This window comes from Buceros rhinoceros, unplaced genomic scaffold (assembly GCF_000710305.1).
Source record: "Buceros rhinoceros silvestris isolate BGI_N320 unplaced genomic scaffold, ASM71030v1 scaffold17112, whole genome shotgun sequence".
Taxonomy (NCBI): Eukaryota; Metazoa; Chordata; class Aves; order Bucerotiformes; family Bucerotidae; genus Buceros; species Buceros rhinoceros.
The window spans coordinates 40460-58674 of record NW_010400854.1 but is presented as its reverse complement, the minus strand read 5'-3'; the positions used below and the strand labels follow the sequence as shown (position 1 = coordinate 58674).

The window sequence follows — 18215 nt, the reverse complement described above, 5'->3', positions numbered from 1 at the left end:
ACAAGTGACCGCGCCTGCCGGCGGCGCGTTTGACTGCTCGGCTGCCGTCCGGGAACAGGCAGAAATAAAACGCCTTGATTTTTGTTTTTATTTCCTTTTTTTTTTTCTTCCACTCTTCTCGTTTTCCCGTAGAAAAAGTGTTCGCCAGCCTCCCGCAGGTTGAACGAGGCGTTTCCAAAATTATCGGAGGTGATCCTAAGGGCAACAATTTTCTTTATACCAATGGAAAATGTGTCATCATCAGAAACATTGATGTAACGTATCCTAATTTTTTGTGTTTCGAAGTGTAGAGCTTTCGTTAAGTTTCATTTTCTTTCCCAGACCCTCTCCTTTAATAACCTGTGCTTCGTCCACACTCGGTAATTTCAATTGAGGTCACGGATCTGTGAGCAGCAGCAGGGGAATAAGCAGAGTGTCTGACGGGCATAAAACCATGGGCAGCGACTGTAAAAACCTGTAGAAAATCTCAGTAAGGTGCAGTTCTTTCCCTCTCTTTGCATAGGATTTCTAGACGAGAGACTGGTATATTCTGGTTGGCCCTGTTTGTCTTCCTAAGTCTCACTGCGGTGAAATTGAGTGTTATGTTTGCCTAATAAATGAAGTCTTCCCTATTTGCTGTGTCGGGCCTTGAGCTTGTACGAGAAGCATTGCAAACTCCTGTCTTTAAATGTGTTAGTTGGGTTTGGTTTTTTCTACCTCCAGGAATCAAAACAATTGCCAGTTGCTTGGCTCTGAGGCAAGGTGTCTGCAGGATGGGTTCTAAGCCCTGGTCACAGGCAACTTATTTCGTGAATTAAATGTTGGAATGCCCCCGTTAATGTTTTCAGTGATGTGGAGGTTTCGGGTTTTTCTTCTTGTCTGGTGGTAACTACAGAAATGTTGAGTTCTTTAAATGATTTCTGTTCAAAGATGGCATCCCTGTGAGAAGTATGGAGGAAGCATTACATGTCTAGGCTATTGTCCTGCTACTTGTTTTTTAAAAAAATACTTTTCTTCAAAGTAAATGGTTGTCCTTTAGACAGTCAAATTCTCCCTTAGATTTACTTTCCTCTGTGACTGCAGGTTTATCCTCCAGAGGGGAAGGCTGCAGGGGGCAGATCATACCTCTCTGGAATTTTGAGGTCTCCACAACAATGGATTTGTTTGTGGCTGCTTCCTTAAATAACCTTTGTAAACTGAAATTTTTGAGCTGTTTTCCCGAGTTGTCTTTTCACTGCCGCTATATTCAGGTATTTTTTCACTGTCATGCTGTAATACAGAAATGCTACAGGTAACTTAATTTTTTGCAAATTACTTGTTTGATACCAGTTTAAATTCATCCACTGAAAAGCAAAAATGAGCTTGTACTCTGGTTTCAGCGTCTCATAATGTAGCTGTAATAGTGTTTCAGTCTTGGTGTCAAGAAAAGTTCAATTTTCTGAAACCAGAAGCCCCAGTTAAAACACTGTCAGCCACTTTGCTTACGGTACAGATTTTACCCAAGTTACAGATTGTGACCTCCCCCCTTGCACTGTCATTAGTGCTCATTTGGCCCTATTTTGGGGGTTGAACTGGGAGTAAAACAGTGTGCTTATCTTCCTGCATCAGCTTACTGAAGATTTGCCCAGTGCAAACATTAGTCCCAGCATGAGCCAGAATGTAGAGTGCGTGTTATGGCCTGAGTACAGGGTGAGGTGGGAATCCCAGTATAGACTGTTCAAACTCTCAGGTGAAGTGGAGAGTGGGAGTCATAATTCCTTCGGTTTTATGGTGTAATTCATGCCGGTATGCAAACTCACCTAACTGGCCACTGTTAATGATTGACGGGTGATACTTTGCAGACAGCTACAGAGTGTATGGTAGCAGTAACACAAAAACTGACCAAAACCTGTGCTGTGGCTTTTGTGTTGGAGAATGTTGCAGTTTGTTCGTAACCTGACGTGGAAGCGTGTCCACTCTGAGAGCTGTGCCTTCTCCGAATAATACAGAAGTGTCGATAATAGTTCGCTGCAACAGACAAATGAAATAGTGGGATGTCCGTGTGCAATCCCTCTGTGAACAGTTCTCCAGTGAGTTGGTTGTGCTCTAATTAAAAAACCAGGTCATCAAAATGCAGTGATCATCTGTCCCTTAAGTCTGAAGTTATCTGGTATTACCTAATCAGTGGTATTGCATATAACGTTCAGGGTTAATGCTTGATCTTTGAGCATGAACTAGAGACTTCCTTTAACAAGAAGTAGTCCTGGAACAGGGCTGGAAAAGCGTTGTGAGTCAGAAAGGCTAGTGATATTTGTAAGGTTTTATCTCATTAATACTTTAACATCTTAATGGGTCTGAACCTACTCTGAAGCTTGGAACTTCAGCTACTCACTTTCATATGTGGCTCCAGTTTCAGTGTTCAAAGCCACATAAGCTCACTCTTCTTGTTCAATCTGGTATTAGGTACTGCATTTGTCCCAGCTAACACTATAATCTTATCCTAAAATCCCTTTAGAAGTGGGGTGGTTTGGGGTTTTGATAGGAAAGACACACAAGCTAAAAACCTGACTTACAAGCAGAATTAGTTATCCAATAAACAGCATTTAAAATGTCAGCTCTAGCTTATTACATGGTTTCCTACATCTTAGATTTGTGAGTCTATCTTTTGTTTATCCCCTTAAGTCACTCTATTCAGTCCAGTCTCTCATCTTAGATTCCTGGACCCTTGGAGATTCTTGCTGTAAAATAGCAGCTACTAATTTATGCCATTAGTAACAAAGCGTGGGGGTGTTTGAGCTCCCTGAACATGGGAAAAACATGTATCTTGCTTAGATAAAATCCAGTTGCACACAAAATGGAGAGTGATGTGTATGCTGTAAATGCAGATGATTGTGACTTAAGTACTACTCAAGCAGTGCATAAAAGCAGGAGTGAAAAAGAGCTGCTTCTTGCATGAGTAAGCTGTATTTGGTGTCTCCTGAGAGGTAACAGTACTGCAAAAGCAAGATTTCCTGCAAGCAGGAGACTATCCACTTCCTAACATAGAGCGGGTGTTTTAGCTTTTTCCTGATTGGGTGGCTGAGTCATACCATAACATCAGGTGGTTTTCTGGTTTGCTTGAATAAATCTGTATTAATTATAGCAGTTAAAATGGACTTTTGTTTTGACCATGTGAGTTAGGTTTCTGTTAACTGATGGAACATACTTCCTAAGGAGCAATGTATTACTGTTGTAGCATACATGTAGTATATTTGGAAGATGTGCAGAATAGCTTTTTTATAGTGTTAATCTGGGAGCAGATTTTGCCTTCATGTCGTCCCTCTTTTGATTCGTGTGGCAATTCTGTAGTAGCTTTTTAAGCAGGCTGCAGTCGACAAGGGAGAGCAAGCCTTGCAGACCTCATTGGTTACTGAGTGATCTTGAGTTTGTGGTGATGATTAAAGGCCATGCTTTATGGTGGATATGGCTAACCGTATGCTTAACTTTCATACTCAGCTATGGTAGGACTTTTGGATATGTGTTGCAAAGTACAGCTCATGTTATTATTCTGCTTGGGTAAGTGCCTTACCTGACCCAGCCCCATAAAAAGAAAGCCTGATACTTGACCTATTATTTTGGAGGGTGTTTTTCTGCATTTCAGCAGGTGTTGGAGAGGAAAGGGTCGTAGAAGTCCTGGGTGTTAGAGGAAATACTTTAATAGTGAAAGTTGTTAGAAATTAATGTGTCATTTTAGTAGTGCAGGACAGCAGTGTTCTTCACTGCATACTGTACTCCTCAGCTTTAGACTCTAGCTCAGTTTAAGCTGGAAGGAAGGGTGTGAGGAGGAGTGCGAGGAGAAACTGAATTTTGCCTTTGAATGTCTGATTTTACTCCTTTGAAAACAGGAAATACGACTTAGTAACTGTTTTTTTCTTTTAAACTAGAATCCTGCAATTGCCGACATCTACACTGAGCATGCTCATCAGGTTGTAGTTGCCAAGTATGCTCCCAGTGGATTCTACATAGCATCTGGAGGTAAGGTATTGGTGCACTGGCTGCATGAGATACGTGTGGACAGAGCTGTTAGAGTGCTTGATGCAAAACTTACTGACAAAACAGAGTAGTAACGCTTCACACTTACGTACAGAATACACATAGTCAGTGAACATTCAGTAGAATTAATGTATATGTGCCTGAGGGAGGTATAATTTCTGTAGTTGTTCCTCCTACCACTTTCTAAAGCGGTGAGATTAGTGACATGCTCAATATTTCAAAAAATTACTATTTAAATGATAAAAAAACCTGGAAATGAACTGTAAATAGTTAGTGTGAAGCATTAAAGAAAACAAATCTTAGTGTCATGAATGACTCATATGCCTGCAGCAGAATGAAAAATTATTTCTGAAATACAGGACTATTGTTTCTATTTGTTAATAAACCTCAGTGCTTTGGGGGCAGGGGAGGGATTCTAGAAGAGTGTATACTCCTTTCATTTCCCTCCACCTTTCTTTCTGACTGAACTTGGCAACACTTGACGGGATTTTTCCTGTGCTTGTAACCTGAACTAAAAAAAGCTGGTTTTGGTACACTGGCAGGAAAAGAGGCTGAGTCTCAATTTGCATGTAGTGCATGTGAATCAGTAGTCTTAGAATGGGTAACATTGATTTCTACAGCATGAATTTCCTGGATTGTTAGTGGAAATGGATTCAGGTTTTTATGACTTACAAACAACTAAAGAAACTCTTTTTAATAGCAGCTTCTTTCAAATAATTGATTTTTTTTTTCAGGAGGACTTTTATAAGATGTAGAATATTTTTAAATACAATGTTAAAATTTAATTTCTTAAAAATATTTGCAGTTCATCTATGATTTTTACTTTAAATTTGTTTGCCATTGTCAATTAGAAATGCTTCAGAAACAAGTAATGTGCCCGAATACAGAAATACTTTCTAAGTAATATATCTAAAAATAAAACATTCTGAATATGAGCTTGTTAGAAAAGGAGACCAGACTCATACACAGGTCTTAGTAGAATGGGAATTTCTCCCTTAGCAATTTAAAGGGAACAATATTTTTTTTAAATGTAAAATGTTCTGTCCTCCTTGTCTTCCTGCATATCAGAAAGCTGTATTAGAATATGTATCCTTTGAGCACTGGGGAACCTTTAAGAACACTAACACAGCTTTTTTTTTATTTTTCCTTTTTTTTTCCTTCCTGCCTTTCCCTGTCTGAAAGGAACCAGAGAGAGACAGGATTTTCTTGGCTCAGTCTTGTGTGTGCACCATATGTCAAATTGAATACCTTCTTAAAATCCAGTTTGCATTCTCTACTTAACCCTCAGAATAACCATCTATATTGTTCTTGTAGCCTTGTAGATTTTCAGTCCTCTGTAAAAGAACAGTAATATATACATGGCCTGATCCATGAAGGAGTTACTCAGTTGACCTTTTTCAGAAGTTGTCTGTCATCCCAGAGGAAATCAGTTTAGGCTGCAGTATTTCCCTTAAAAAGTGTCTTCTGTATGTCATTTATAAATAGTTTTGTGATAACTGCTGAGCATGGGGTCTGAAGATAGTATCAGGCTGTTTAAGCTGTTTCTAAGTATAACATGTAAGATTCATTTCTCTATCTATAAATCTGCATTAGCTGTGCAACCTGCATCAATACTTCATGTGCTTGATGAGACAGACCTTTGGCAGTATGCTTTGTGGCTTTTATGGTAATTTCTTTTACTGCAGTCGTAACAAATGTAATGGGAGACACCACAAAGTTAAAGCTATATATGTCCTACCTATCAATAGATAGAACAAACAATTAGATTTTGAAGACCACATTAAAATTCTGCCACAATAACAAGTTCTCTGTGTAAAATGGAGGATTCCACATCTGTCCTTGTAGCAGAAGTGGAGAAGATGAGTCTATGATCAGGTCCCAAAGATACAGGGTTGCTGTATTTTTAAATTGAACTGTGAAGATGCACCAGTAAATGGTGAATAGAACTCAAAGTTCTGCATAGGTGAAGGGTATGAATTTTAGCATAGTTGTTGTTATGAAGCATCCAATGCACACAGAACTTACTGTTTGGGTTTCACGAGAGATAGGTAAACCTGTCTGCGTGTATAGAACAATTCCTCTGGTTACAGTGCTGTGCCACAGTAACTGCTCTGAATAGAAGCAGGCTTTAGGGCTGTGTAATACTGAAGGGAAACAGTGGCCAAGGAAGCTTTCATTATATTAAGTCTTAAGTTGTTATGACCTGTGCAACATCTGCTGCTTGTGACATTACCATTTTTTAATACTCTGTTGGACACTTTTGTAGTAATCCAGCTAGGTCAGATATCTGCATGCAAGGTGAAGTGTGCATGTTCTTCTGTATAGAAGTGTGCCAATGTCTGGTTAGAAATGTGATTCAGTGAAACGGATTTAATCTTTGCTGTTTTTAAATCAAGTGATTTGTAGTATTGTAGTAGGGTAGGATATTAGGGCCCTAATACAACTGTTCAGTGTAGCTGAAAATCTGTATCCTGGCAGGTTGCTGAGTCATGTGACTGAGTCATGCTGGAACAACAATAGTTATATTCTGGTTTATTATGGCAGATGTTTCTGGAAAGCTGAGAATCTGGGATACTACACAGAAGGAACACCTCCTGAAGTATGAGTATCAGCCATTTGCAGGAAATATAAAAGACATTGCCTGGACTGAAGACAGCAAGAGAATTGCTGTGGTTGGAGAAGGAAGGGAAAAGTGAGTAATCCGTGTGTGTGTGTATGTGTACATATGTGCGTAGACTGTAAACCTCTGTGTTCTAACAAAGCAGGTTCTTTGCAGAAAGTTCTTTAAGGGAAGAAAATCATGGCTTGTTCTAGTCAGACGTCAAGAGCTCTATGGAGTATTTGACACCTGTAAAACTACTTGAAAACACAGTTCTGTTAGAATTGCTTAGTTTTAAAATGATATAGGTCTTGTTTGTATTTTAGAGGTGGGTATTACGTTCTCCAGTAGCTGTTCTGTATGCCTTTCGGTGGATTTTTCTTGCCTAATTCTGGTAGAGTAGGAAGGGAGAACCACCAGACCATTCTTCCTCTTCAATTCCTCCAGAATTGAGAGGACTTGATTAAATAAGAGTAAGAAAATGTATCTGAAATCTCTCCTGCAGCAACACGCCAGTATTTTTAGCCCTTACTGTGGTAATTAAAATCACAACCAGTTGTCCTTATCTGAGTAAATGAGATGCCCATTAATGAAAGGACAGAAACCTCATTTGTAGCATAGTGTTTAAAGGCTGACAGATCTTTAATGTGGAGTCCAGACCAGGTCATCTTATGCCTAAAGGTCTGAAAAACAACATAGTGTGATCCTGTTCCCTGCCACCCCCCTGCACTGTTTTTAGTTGCTATCATGTACCATGTCCTGATATTTGAGAAAGATTCTTTCTCCTCCATCCCTCCTTCCACCCTTACCTGCCCCTGGGGAGATACTATGTAAACTCGTTCTTCTACTTCAAAAATTGCCAGTTTCCTGTTAGGTGGGTGCGCTTTCGTCCTAGAATCTTCTGAAGTGATTCTGTACAACCCCTTCTTAATAGTGATGCTCTGGCAGTTTAATGCCAGTGTATTGATTATACAGGGGTTTTTTTTAATGTGATTTAAAGTAAGAACTGACAAAAATGTTGTTATAACTCTTCTTCCTTAAATTTTTAAGTAATGGAAGTTGTAAAAGTGATGGTACACAGTCCAGGCTAAATAATCAGATAAATGATCAATGACCTGATGTTATTGATATCCTAGCTTTCTTCATTCTCTAGTGATTAGGGAGACAGAATAACTTACTGCTTTCTTCTATAAACCAACAGACTTACGAAATAGTATCTTTTAGATCTCTGAATTTTAGATGCTTTATACATAACTTGCTTGTCTCATCCCTTTGGCAATTGTCTCCTGTTGAAGATCAGATTCTCTCTCCAGCAAGATCTCAAATAGCCTTCAGGGAGCTATGATGACGCTTGCATGAGATTAATGAGATGACCTAATTTCTTTTCTTTGAGTGCACTCAAATCGACTGTTTGCAGATGCTCAAGGAGTTAATCTACATGTAACTTTTATGAATTGTAGTTATTGTGTGCTTTTCTAACTAGATTCGGAGCAGTATTCCTGTGGGATAGTGGCTCTTCCGTTGGTGAGATTACTGGGCACAACAAAGTGATCAATAGTGTGGACATTAAGCAAACAAGGCCATATCGTCTGGCAACTGGCAGTGATGACAACTGTGCTGCTTTCTTTGAGGGACCGCCATTCAAGTTCAAGTTTACAATAAGTGTGAGTTTAAGTTTCAGTGTGGCTCTATTAAACTGTGCAGCAAGTTGACTAAAATCTTTCCAATGAGCTTGCAGTTCTTGTCACAAATAGCTGTTATTACAAAAGATCTTAGTTCCCTGTTTTGAGGCACAGTTGATGTCAAGTGGCTTTATTAAACCCGTATATAAGTATAACTGAAGGCTTTTTTCAGGCCAAGAAAACTGAAATAATCGGTTAAGAAAAAAACCTGAAGCACTTTTTATGAAAATTTGGGGTTTTTTGGCTCTTCGTCCTCTTCCATAATTTAAATAGGCTACTTCTTTGCCCCGTTGGTACTTTCTGGGCTCTGCTTCTCAATGCAAATGTGTGTAGAATTTCTTAATACGCTCCAAGGTGCTTGATTCCAGAAACATGGTGGTGAGAATGGAGTTTTCCAATCTGTGTAAGAGTACTCAGATCTGAAATCCCAGGGCAGTTCAGAAGGGATGAGTGTAGATATTTCAAAACATAACTGATTTCTACGAGGAGGAATGGATATGTAACTTCTGGGTTTTTGTTTCTACATTCTTTTTCATTTTCTGTTTCTTATTCTTCCACTTGAAATCTCTCATGTAAATGAAACAAAGCCTGGAACTAACACATTTAAGGCGTTCATTGTTACTTGAGGTCAAAGAAAATAAAAAGCCGAAAGCTTCTACAGTGGTTTCAGATGGCAGAAAACATGTCTCTTGCCTCAAAAAAACCCAAACTACTGCAGAGATACTGGATGTTACTGCAGTAGTAAATTCAGAATGTTTAGTTCTTGTTTTATTTTTAAAAACCAGTAGTAGGCCTTTTATTTTCTTAAGTATGTGCCTTGAGCAGTCTATGTACACTCATTTTAGTAAGGATTCCATTCCAGTTCTAGAAAAGGAATTGTTTTGAGCTCTGCAATCCAATGAAATGATGTAGTTGCCTAATATATTCCTGAACTTAAGTTGATACTTGCATTTTGCTAAGCTGGTTCTTCTGGAACTCTGAAGTCTGAATTGCTTACCAGTGCTGTTTGGGCTGGTATGTGATGCAGTCTTCCTTTTAAAGTGATATTTGAGTTGATATATGAGATTCTAGTAGACAGTTACATGCTTTAGATTAGATCTTGAGGCATCATAAAGAAAAAAAATAGATATATTGTTAAAGAAATTAGGTTAGAACCTGCCTTTCATAATACTAAAAATAGTCACCCAAATATCTTTGCATGGGAGCTTTGGCCTCATTGTGGTGCTTCCCTATTTAACACGTGTTTTCTAGTTAGCATGGTTTGAATAGTCTCCTACTTGTAAATACTCTATTTGGAGAGCACACATCAGTCTTGCCTGGTTACTTCATGGAGCTACCACCAATGTGGTCTCCCAGAAACAGAATTGCAATAAAATAATAATTTATTCTTCATGTCTACCTTTTTTTTTTTTTTTTACAATAAGAAAGGTAAAGTTCTCTTCTATGTATAAAACTTAATTTCACAATGAAGCAAGAGTCAAATCTGGAGAATGTTGCAGAAGAATTCAGTGATCAGAGAAGAACCCTATGTTTGCATCTAGGCTGCAGCTGAGGGTTTTTTCCAACCTGTCCCTGAAACTGGGTACTTGTTCACCTGGTATTGTGTTACGTTGTTTGAACTACATCAGTACTGGTGACAGTTTCTTCCCTGGACTGTTCTTGATCCCCACGATCCTCTTCAGATAAGACGCTAGGCTTGCTCTGTAGCAATTTTTTACAGCAGGCATCTTCTGCACAGCTAGCTTATGGCTTGTGTGTAAGAGAACTTCATTGTTACTGGACTGTCTTCTGTGTAAGAAGGTCTGTTCTTGTTTTGTGTGCTGATTTTTACTTTTTTCCTACAGGACCATACACGGTTTGTGAACTGTGTGAGGTTTTCTCCTGATGGGAACAGATTTGCTACAGCTAGTGCAGATGGACAGGTAAAAACCAAGGAACATTTCTTGTAGTGATTTTAGCATGAAAAGATTCTCTTGTGCATTTTGAGAATAGGATTACTATTGTAAAATCTATGTGGCTTCTTTTTTCGTGCCAAGAAGTGACTGGCTTAAATTTGTAAGTATCCTATAAAATTGTAACAACTGACATCAACCAGACTATTCTCACTCAGCTTTTTTTCCCCTTCCTTCTCCCTAGCATACTCCCTCTCCTACAGGTTAGTTTGGCAGTAACATACTGGACATTTGGAATATGTATATCCTTATGATGGTCCTGGAAAGTCTGGCTGAAATATTAAATTCATAGTTAGCAACCCAGCTCCATGTGGTCTCCTTACTGATAAGGGCAGGTTTGATAATGACATTCCTCCTAAGAAGGCAGATACCCATGACTGTAGTGCTAAGCAGCTGCCATCACAGCAGGAGTCAGAAATGTAATGTCTTCCAGAATTTCAGATGTCAGGATCCAATGTACAGAGTGCCTTACTGTGATTATTTACTATCATCATCTAGTTTGTTCGGCCTTAAATATTAAATGCAGGAATACTCGTGCCTCTTCTTCAAAAATCTACTGTTTGGAAAACCTGTAAGCCTGCCACGTGACAAAAGAATGATCTGTGCAGTGGAAGCAACAGTGTTTCAGTTCTTGGGTTTGTTGTTGTTTTTTTGTTGTTGTAAGTTATGTCTGTGTGCTCTCTTAAGATTTTTGTCTATGATGGGAAGACTGGAGAGAAAGTGTGTGCTCTTGGTGGAGGCAAGGCTCATGATGGAGGTATTTATGCTGTAAGTATCACTTCATTTGTGCAAATGGTCCGTAGTATGTCATTACCAAGTTCATGGACTGTGAAGTGATGCAATAATAAATGCATTTACTCTCTTGCGGTGACATTTGTTTTTACAGATTAGTTGGAGCCCTGACAGTAGTCAATTGCTTTCTGCTTCTGGAGATAAAACCGCTAAGATCTGGGACGTTGGTGTTAATTCTATTGTCAATACTTTTAACATGGGATCAAACGTGTTGGATCAGCAGCTGGGTTGTTTGTGGCAGAAAGACCATTTACTGACTATCTCACTATCTGGCTATATCAATTATTTGGACAAGAACAATCCAAATAAGCCTTTACGTGTCATAAAGGTAGGTTAAATTTCTGTTGTTGCACCAGTTTCTGCAATAAATGACTGTGGTTGAAGTTGTCTGGGTGGAATAGTACCTACTGAAAAATGGTTTTGTTAAATTAACAGTGCCAGGCAGGCTCTATGGGACTGCCTCTTCCAAGTCACATGAATCAGGAAGTTAAAATGCTGCATGTGTAATACTGTGCTTTATGCAAATATACAGACTGCTTTTGGTCTCAGTTAAGGTTATCAACTCACCTTTTGTAGCAGCTTTTAAGCATTCTTGAGATAAGAAATACAGCATAGATAGAAAACTACCAGTCGTAGCTCCTTGTACCACAGCTAGTGTATTGTGAACAAGGTGACATGCGGTACTGTGCAACTGGGCTTTAATTTTAGGATTTAGAGTTCGCTAACACAGCACTCTCATGGGAACGTACATTTTTACATGAACTAGAAACAGACGTCCCAGATTCTTGCTATTGCTGCTATAATTCTGGCAGTTGGTATGGGTATGTGACCATATTTAGTCCTCTTCCTTGAATCAAGTGCCTGAAAAGCAAACTTTGTTGATGGAAAGGCCATGGAAGTATTTTGGCCCAGCAGGCTAGTAAGGCTATTCACAGTGCCTTTTCCTGCCCTTCAAGGAGTAGTGCATGAGAATAACAACGCTGCAACAGTTAAATGACTGCGCTGTTAATTAATGATTTGTATTCTGGGTGGTGTTTAATGCTTGCGAATAAAATACTTTATTTTCTGAATTACCTATAATTCTTCTTATGTGGGTTTGATTTATGTATGTGTTAAGGTGAAACATTGCCCACCAATAATTACTATTTGTGTCCCATTCACAGGGTCATAGTAAATCAATTCAGTGTCTTACGGTGCATAAAAACAGTGGAAAGTCCTATATTTACTCTGGAAGTAATGATGGACATATTAATATCCTTTGAGTGACAATGGTGTAGAGTCTCCATCACTAGAGATGCTCACATCCCAATGGACTGGAAAGCCTGTTGTAGTTGACACTGATTTGATGAGCAGGTTGGACTAAACAATCTCAAGAGGTCCCTTCTAACCTTAGATATTCTGTCAATTATTTAATTTTTTATAATGCTGTATCTGACTGCACCAATATCTTCAAATGTTCCTTAATTCTGTTATGCACATTATTGGGATTCTGAAACTGGAGAGAATGATGGCTTTTCTGGGAAGGGCCATACAAACCAAGTTTCTAGAATGGCAGTGAATGAAATGGATCAGCTGGTCACCTGCAGTATGGATGACACTGTGCGCTATACCAACCTTAGCAACAGGGACTACAGGTGAGTTAAAATGTTGTCTTTTTTTGTAGTATTGCAATTCTAATTGTTTTACAGCCAGAGTTTTGTTGATTTATATGGTAAAGAATTTTATGCTGCAGGTTGTAAGTTGCCATGGAAACTGTAGAAATTATTGCTGTAACAATCTTGGTTTTTTCTGTGACAACACAAAACACATCCCAAACTTTGCAATTTGTGTCATCCCTTCCACAGGTTAGACATCTGCCTTGTGTATCAGGTGTCTTAGGGCACTGGGAAGGGTGTCTGCTTTATGGTTCATAAATGCACAGGAATATTGGTAATAAATGTGGTTAGGAGGGGTGGGAGACAGCTGTTTCTTCATGGAAACCACAACTGAAGGAAAAAAACCTTTAAGGAATCCTATTAAGATCACCCATTTAGATTAAAAGAAATACTCTAGTGTAGTAACATTGACTTTGACTTCAAAGGTGGACTACCTGATCAAGATACTAATGCTTTAAACAGTGAATAGAAGGAAACTTTGCAGATTATTAACACACCAAAAAAAATTATGCATGCTCCTGATCAATAGTTTTCCCTATTTGGGTAGGAAATATTAAATAATGGTAGGTATGGAATAATTTTTTTTTCTGCTTTGTACTTCCTGCTTCTCCACCTTGGCATGCCTTCCTCCAGTGGCCAGGATGCTGTGAAAATGGATGTTCAACCAAAGTGTTTAGCTGTGGGTCCTGGTGGTTATACTGTAGTTCTGTGCATTGGACAAGTAAGTGTCAAGTTGTGGATTATCAACACAATCGCTCTTAATAATGCCATGTATGGTAACATAACGGTTTCTGGCAAATCTGTTTAGTGTGGGGTCACCTTGCGCATATGCAGAATTTCCTAATGCAGGATGGTTGATGGGCTTGTTATTTTGCATCGTGTACCAATTTGATAGTCTTACGTATAGATTTAAATTCCATGTGGTACCTCATGCTCTTGCCTGATCCTGTTCAGTGACGTGATTTTGGGGAAAGGTTTTTGCTCCTGCTTTAGTTTTGGGATCTTTTTTGGGAGGGGTGGGGGGGGTTGTTTGGTGGTTTTCTGGGTTTGTTGTTTTGGTTTGGTTTTTTTTTTTTTCCCAACTAAGCCAGCTAACCAATTAACTAATGCTATTCTACAGCATAGGTAGCTCTAGCTTGCTTGCCAGCAGTATCCAGGACACTTAGAACCAGGAAGATTGCACCAGTACTATCTTGTAGCAAAGCATAACTTCTAATGATTTATGCCTTCTGTATGGATGCTGGTTTTATGCTTGGCAGTTGCAGCAGAGTTGTACAAACCTGTTTCCCATGTGAGTTTTAATCCAGTGGTCCCTAGTATAGAACACCATAGGAAATAGCCCTTAAATTTTAACATTGCAGTATTAACTTGCTACTGATTTGGTCCTGCCTCACTTTCTTTAACAGTGAACCAGGAAGGGAGTAAGCTTTGCTAAAAATACCGTTTCGTCAATGTTTCTTGTGTACTCAAATGAAAGGAGGTGAAGCTGAAGGCAACAGAGCATCCCCTGTGCTGCCTAATTTAGAGCACATAAGTACTCCAGTACAGCAGATTAGTTAGTCACCGCCTGTAGGCATTTTTTTCTTTGTTTTTTAAAGAATGTAACTGTTAAGATCAGAATGTATAGTAAGCTTCTGAGCAATCAGAGTGGATTTGTATTGATGACTAAGCACTGTGACTTAGGTTATGGTTTTGTAATAGGCACTTTGAAGAAGGGTCTTAGTTTCTGGTTTTCTATTTACAGATTGTCTTGATGAAAGATAAGAAAAAATGTTTTGCAATTGATGACCTTGGCTATGAGCCAGAAGCTGTAGCCATTCACCCTGGAGGAGGTACAGCAGCAGTAGGAGGAGCGGTAAGGTTGCCCTTCCTAAAACTCTACTGCTTGGAACACTGGAACTAGTAACAGAAGCATTTAACAACAGTAACTGTATTTGTGTAGGAAGCAGATTGTAACAATAGCAGTATTGTAACAAGTAAACTATGTGTAATTGGTATTCCTGGGCTTTCATTCCCCAGGTTCTCCCACCATCGTGACCTAATGTTTGTTTGATTTTTCTAGCTTGCATTTGCTGTTTTTAAATTGTAAAATTGTTTTTACCTAGTGTATGTTTGAAGTAGGCAAATTCTAGAAATCGGGTCTGTAGTCTAGACTTGGTGGATTGGAGCCACCAAGGACAGGTTCTTCAAACTAATAATACAGTTCTTTAATAAAATAGTTAATTAAACTATATAAGCACTACTCAATAGAATTGATGTTGAAATTTGCAGAAACTCAGTAAGCCTTCCTCTTTCTACTGTAATGTGACCTTTGTACCTTTCCGCCCTTCTTCACTACTAATTTTCAGGATGGGAATGTCCATTTGTATTCAATCCAAGGAACCACTTTGAAAAATGACGATAAGACTTTGGAAGCTAAAGGTCCTGTTACTGACCTGTCATATTCTCACGATGGTGCCTTTCTTGCAGTCTGTGACGCAAATAAAGTTGTCACTGTCTTTAGTGTCACTGATGGCTATGCGGTAAGAACTGTTGTGTCAGGAGTTTTGTTTGTTTAAAAACAAATAGACTGCCATGTCATGTCTAAATCTGTTGTGGTGAAATATAGCATAGCTGGTGAGACTTAATTGTTAAATCATTGATGAATATTTGGTGCTTCGGTGACTGTCTGTTTACCTGTTATTTTGAGTTAGCGTTGCTTTTCTCAGCAGCGGAAATGTACAGTGTAGGTTGGCTACTGGGGAAACACCTAAACCTGTCTAATAACAGGTTAACGTAGTTAAGCATGGCAAGGGTTAGATTTCCACAGGCTAGCAGTAGTTTAATACAAAAGATTACAAAGTAGGCAGGTTCCTTATTCAGGTCAGCTGAACCACTGGTGTGTTCGGGGTTGTTTTGTTGGTTTGTTTTTTTTTTTTAAGGAAAAAAGCCAACAAAATACATGTGTGTCTGTTAGAATTCGTGCACATTTTGTAAAATGAACAAGAATGCAGGCTCAGTTTGACGGGAATTGTGCACTACAATAAAATTGAATGAAGTAAATAAAAATGGAAATAAAATTCTGCTGCTGTGACACACAGTTCCATGGTAAGAACTAAACAATGAACTGGATACACTAGGGCAGGGAATCTTGCTTTGTTCTTCAATCTTGTGTCCTTTAACCAAGAACCAGACAGTGGGCAGTTTCCACTTTTCAGCTGAGTAGCAAATATGTGTATCAGCCTGTAAAGTCATTCAGCTTTGACTGAAAGCACACTGAAGTAAAAAATGCACGTTGGCATTTCACAAAAACCTTTCATTTTTAAGTAAAAATTGAAAGGATTTTGCTTTTAGAAACATCTGTGAAGTGATTTTTAAAGCCTTGAAGCAAGAAGTGACTTGTATATGCACTTTACAGATCTAGCATTCATAGAAAAGGTCTTAGCTTTTTTTTTACAAAAGGTTTGGACTTTATTGGCTTGGTAAGTTTTTAAATAAATAGCATAAATCAATGCCAAAATTTGGTTTATTTAGGGCATCTATCTGCTCTTGAGATGTACACTGTCTGGAGTCTTGCAGTAGCTTACTGTGATGCTGTACTTTGAAAGACAGTGATTTCCTGAAGTAGCTAAAACTAATAAAATAAAATAACAATGTATCTCTGACTTTCAAATAGGAACATAACGTCTTTTATGGACACCATGCAAAAATTGTTTGTATTGCCTGGTCACCAGACAATGAACATTTTGCTTCTGGAGGCATGGACATGATGGTCTATGTTTGGACTGTAAGCGATCCAGAGACCAGAGTCAAGATACCAGGTATGTTTCCCTTAAAATCTCACTTTTTAAAGTTGCTAGTAGTTCTTGAAATCCAGCACAGTACCCGTTCTCTAGAAGTAAGTAATGGTAAGCAGGGTTCAAATATTCCCAAGCTAATTTAGCCTTTACATTAATCTCTAGCTACAACAGCCAGAAATCTTCTGGTGTGTTATTTTGTAGCCACTTTTAAAATACTCTACTGGTATGTAATGCAGCTGAAAATCACATCTGGAAGAGGTGCTAAAGTTACTTTGACAGCCTAGCCTTCCTAATTCTTTTTTTGTTATTTTGCACTGCCATACAGATGCTCACAGACTACATCATGTAAGCGGCTTGGCGTGGCTGGATGAACATACTCTGGTAACAACATCCCATGATGCTTCTGTCAAAGAGTGGTCTATCTCCTACAACTGAAATAAGCCCCCTCTGTGGAAGGACCTAATCAGGGACTAGAACTACTGCAGTGGAACATAGCATTTCTCTTAAAGAATCTGTATTGGCCTCTGGGTCTGCTATCATATCCTCATACCTTTACAGGGTGTTCATATCTGTAATTAAATGTACTTTGAAAGCTTTAGCCAGTAACAGTTTGCACATGAAAAGCACTTAAATTATGTCTGGAGCTTAACCTTTGTGCTGAACATTCCAGAGGCAACAGCCAAGCAAGTTGGTGTGAAAGATTTGGGCGTGAAAGATTCAAACTCAATCAGTTGTTCTTTTCTAACCAAGAAACATGAGACTGTACAGCATGAGAGTAATACTTCTCATTTTTTCTAATTACAGAACATTTCTGTACTAACGGTCATAGTAAGAATATTTAGCTGAGATCTGAAACCAATCAAGCTGTGTGCAGCTACTGTATATTGCTTTGCTTCTCTGTACTGCACCAAACTGTTGCCTCACATTTTCTCCTCCAGATAACAAAATGGGGTACATACATAATAAACTTTTTATGTATTTCATGTCAAAGTTCTGTGGTTTATTTTGAGGTGGAAGTGTGGGGTTTTGATGTACTTACTGTTGTGGGTATAATGTTTACAAATAATTGTTATGGCAACTTCTTGCTTCAGAAACACATTTGTTACTTTCATGAATTAAGAATGTCTGGTCATTTCAATGTCAGAAAAATTCTGTTTCAGAGATTAAAGATATTTTCTGTTTGAAGGAGGAGAAGCATGTTATTGTTTTAAAAAAATGCAGTACTTCTACCACCTTTTTGAAAATACAAGAATTAAAGTGAAGCATTGTTATGACTTGAAGTGATTTTGGAGAAGATGGTGTTTGCTGAGTAAGTTTTATGCCTTTGCATGTGCAGAACAGTTGCATGGAAGCAGTTATCTAATGCGAACAGATCTTGGTCTTGTGTTTAGTTCCCTTCTCACACTCTACAACACATTTAAGTAATTTGAAGCTAGTAGTCCAACAAGGGTGGAGGAGGACACTGATGCAAAGTAATAGGAAGATTTGTTACCATCTCTTGTGGCCAAAAGAATTTTGGAAGACTTTAAAAAAAAATAGTCTTCACTACCATCACCCCTTCAGTGCTCCCTGGTTTTTATTAAGTGTTCCTTTCTGTGTGGACTTGTGTGTTGTTTTTTTACCAATCATATTTCTAATGACACTAATTATACAGCAAATAAAATGCTTTTGCTGCTTCTCATACTGTGGACCATTGCTCAATTGTCAAAAATGTAAAATTACTCAAAACATCTTTTAAAAAGGAAAAACACTGATTTCTTTTTGGG

At 38.6% G+C, this 18215-nt stretch overlaps 1 protein-coding gene across 1 annotated transcript; it reads left to right on the top strand.

The window, feature by feature from the left end:
* Nucleotides 1-132: 132 nt before the first annotated feature.
* On the top strand, nucleotides 133-17720 carry WDR1 (WD repeat domain 1; the record flags this gene model as incomplete). The annotated part of the gene is made up of 14 exons (XM_010132066.1): nucleotides 133-254; nucleotides 3882-3972; nucleotides 6535-6682; nucleotides 8073-8253; nucleotides 10116-10193; nucleotides 10911-10991; nucleotides 11110-11343; nucleotides 12179-12266; nucleotides 12493-12649; nucleotides 13304-13391; nucleotides 14415-14525; nucleotides 15019-15192; nucleotides 16326-16470; nucleotides 16775-17720. Coding segments are annotated over 14 exons (1808 nt in total), but the record flags the coding sequence as incomplete, so codon positions are not given.
* Nucleotides 17721-18215: the final 495 nt, after the last annotated feature.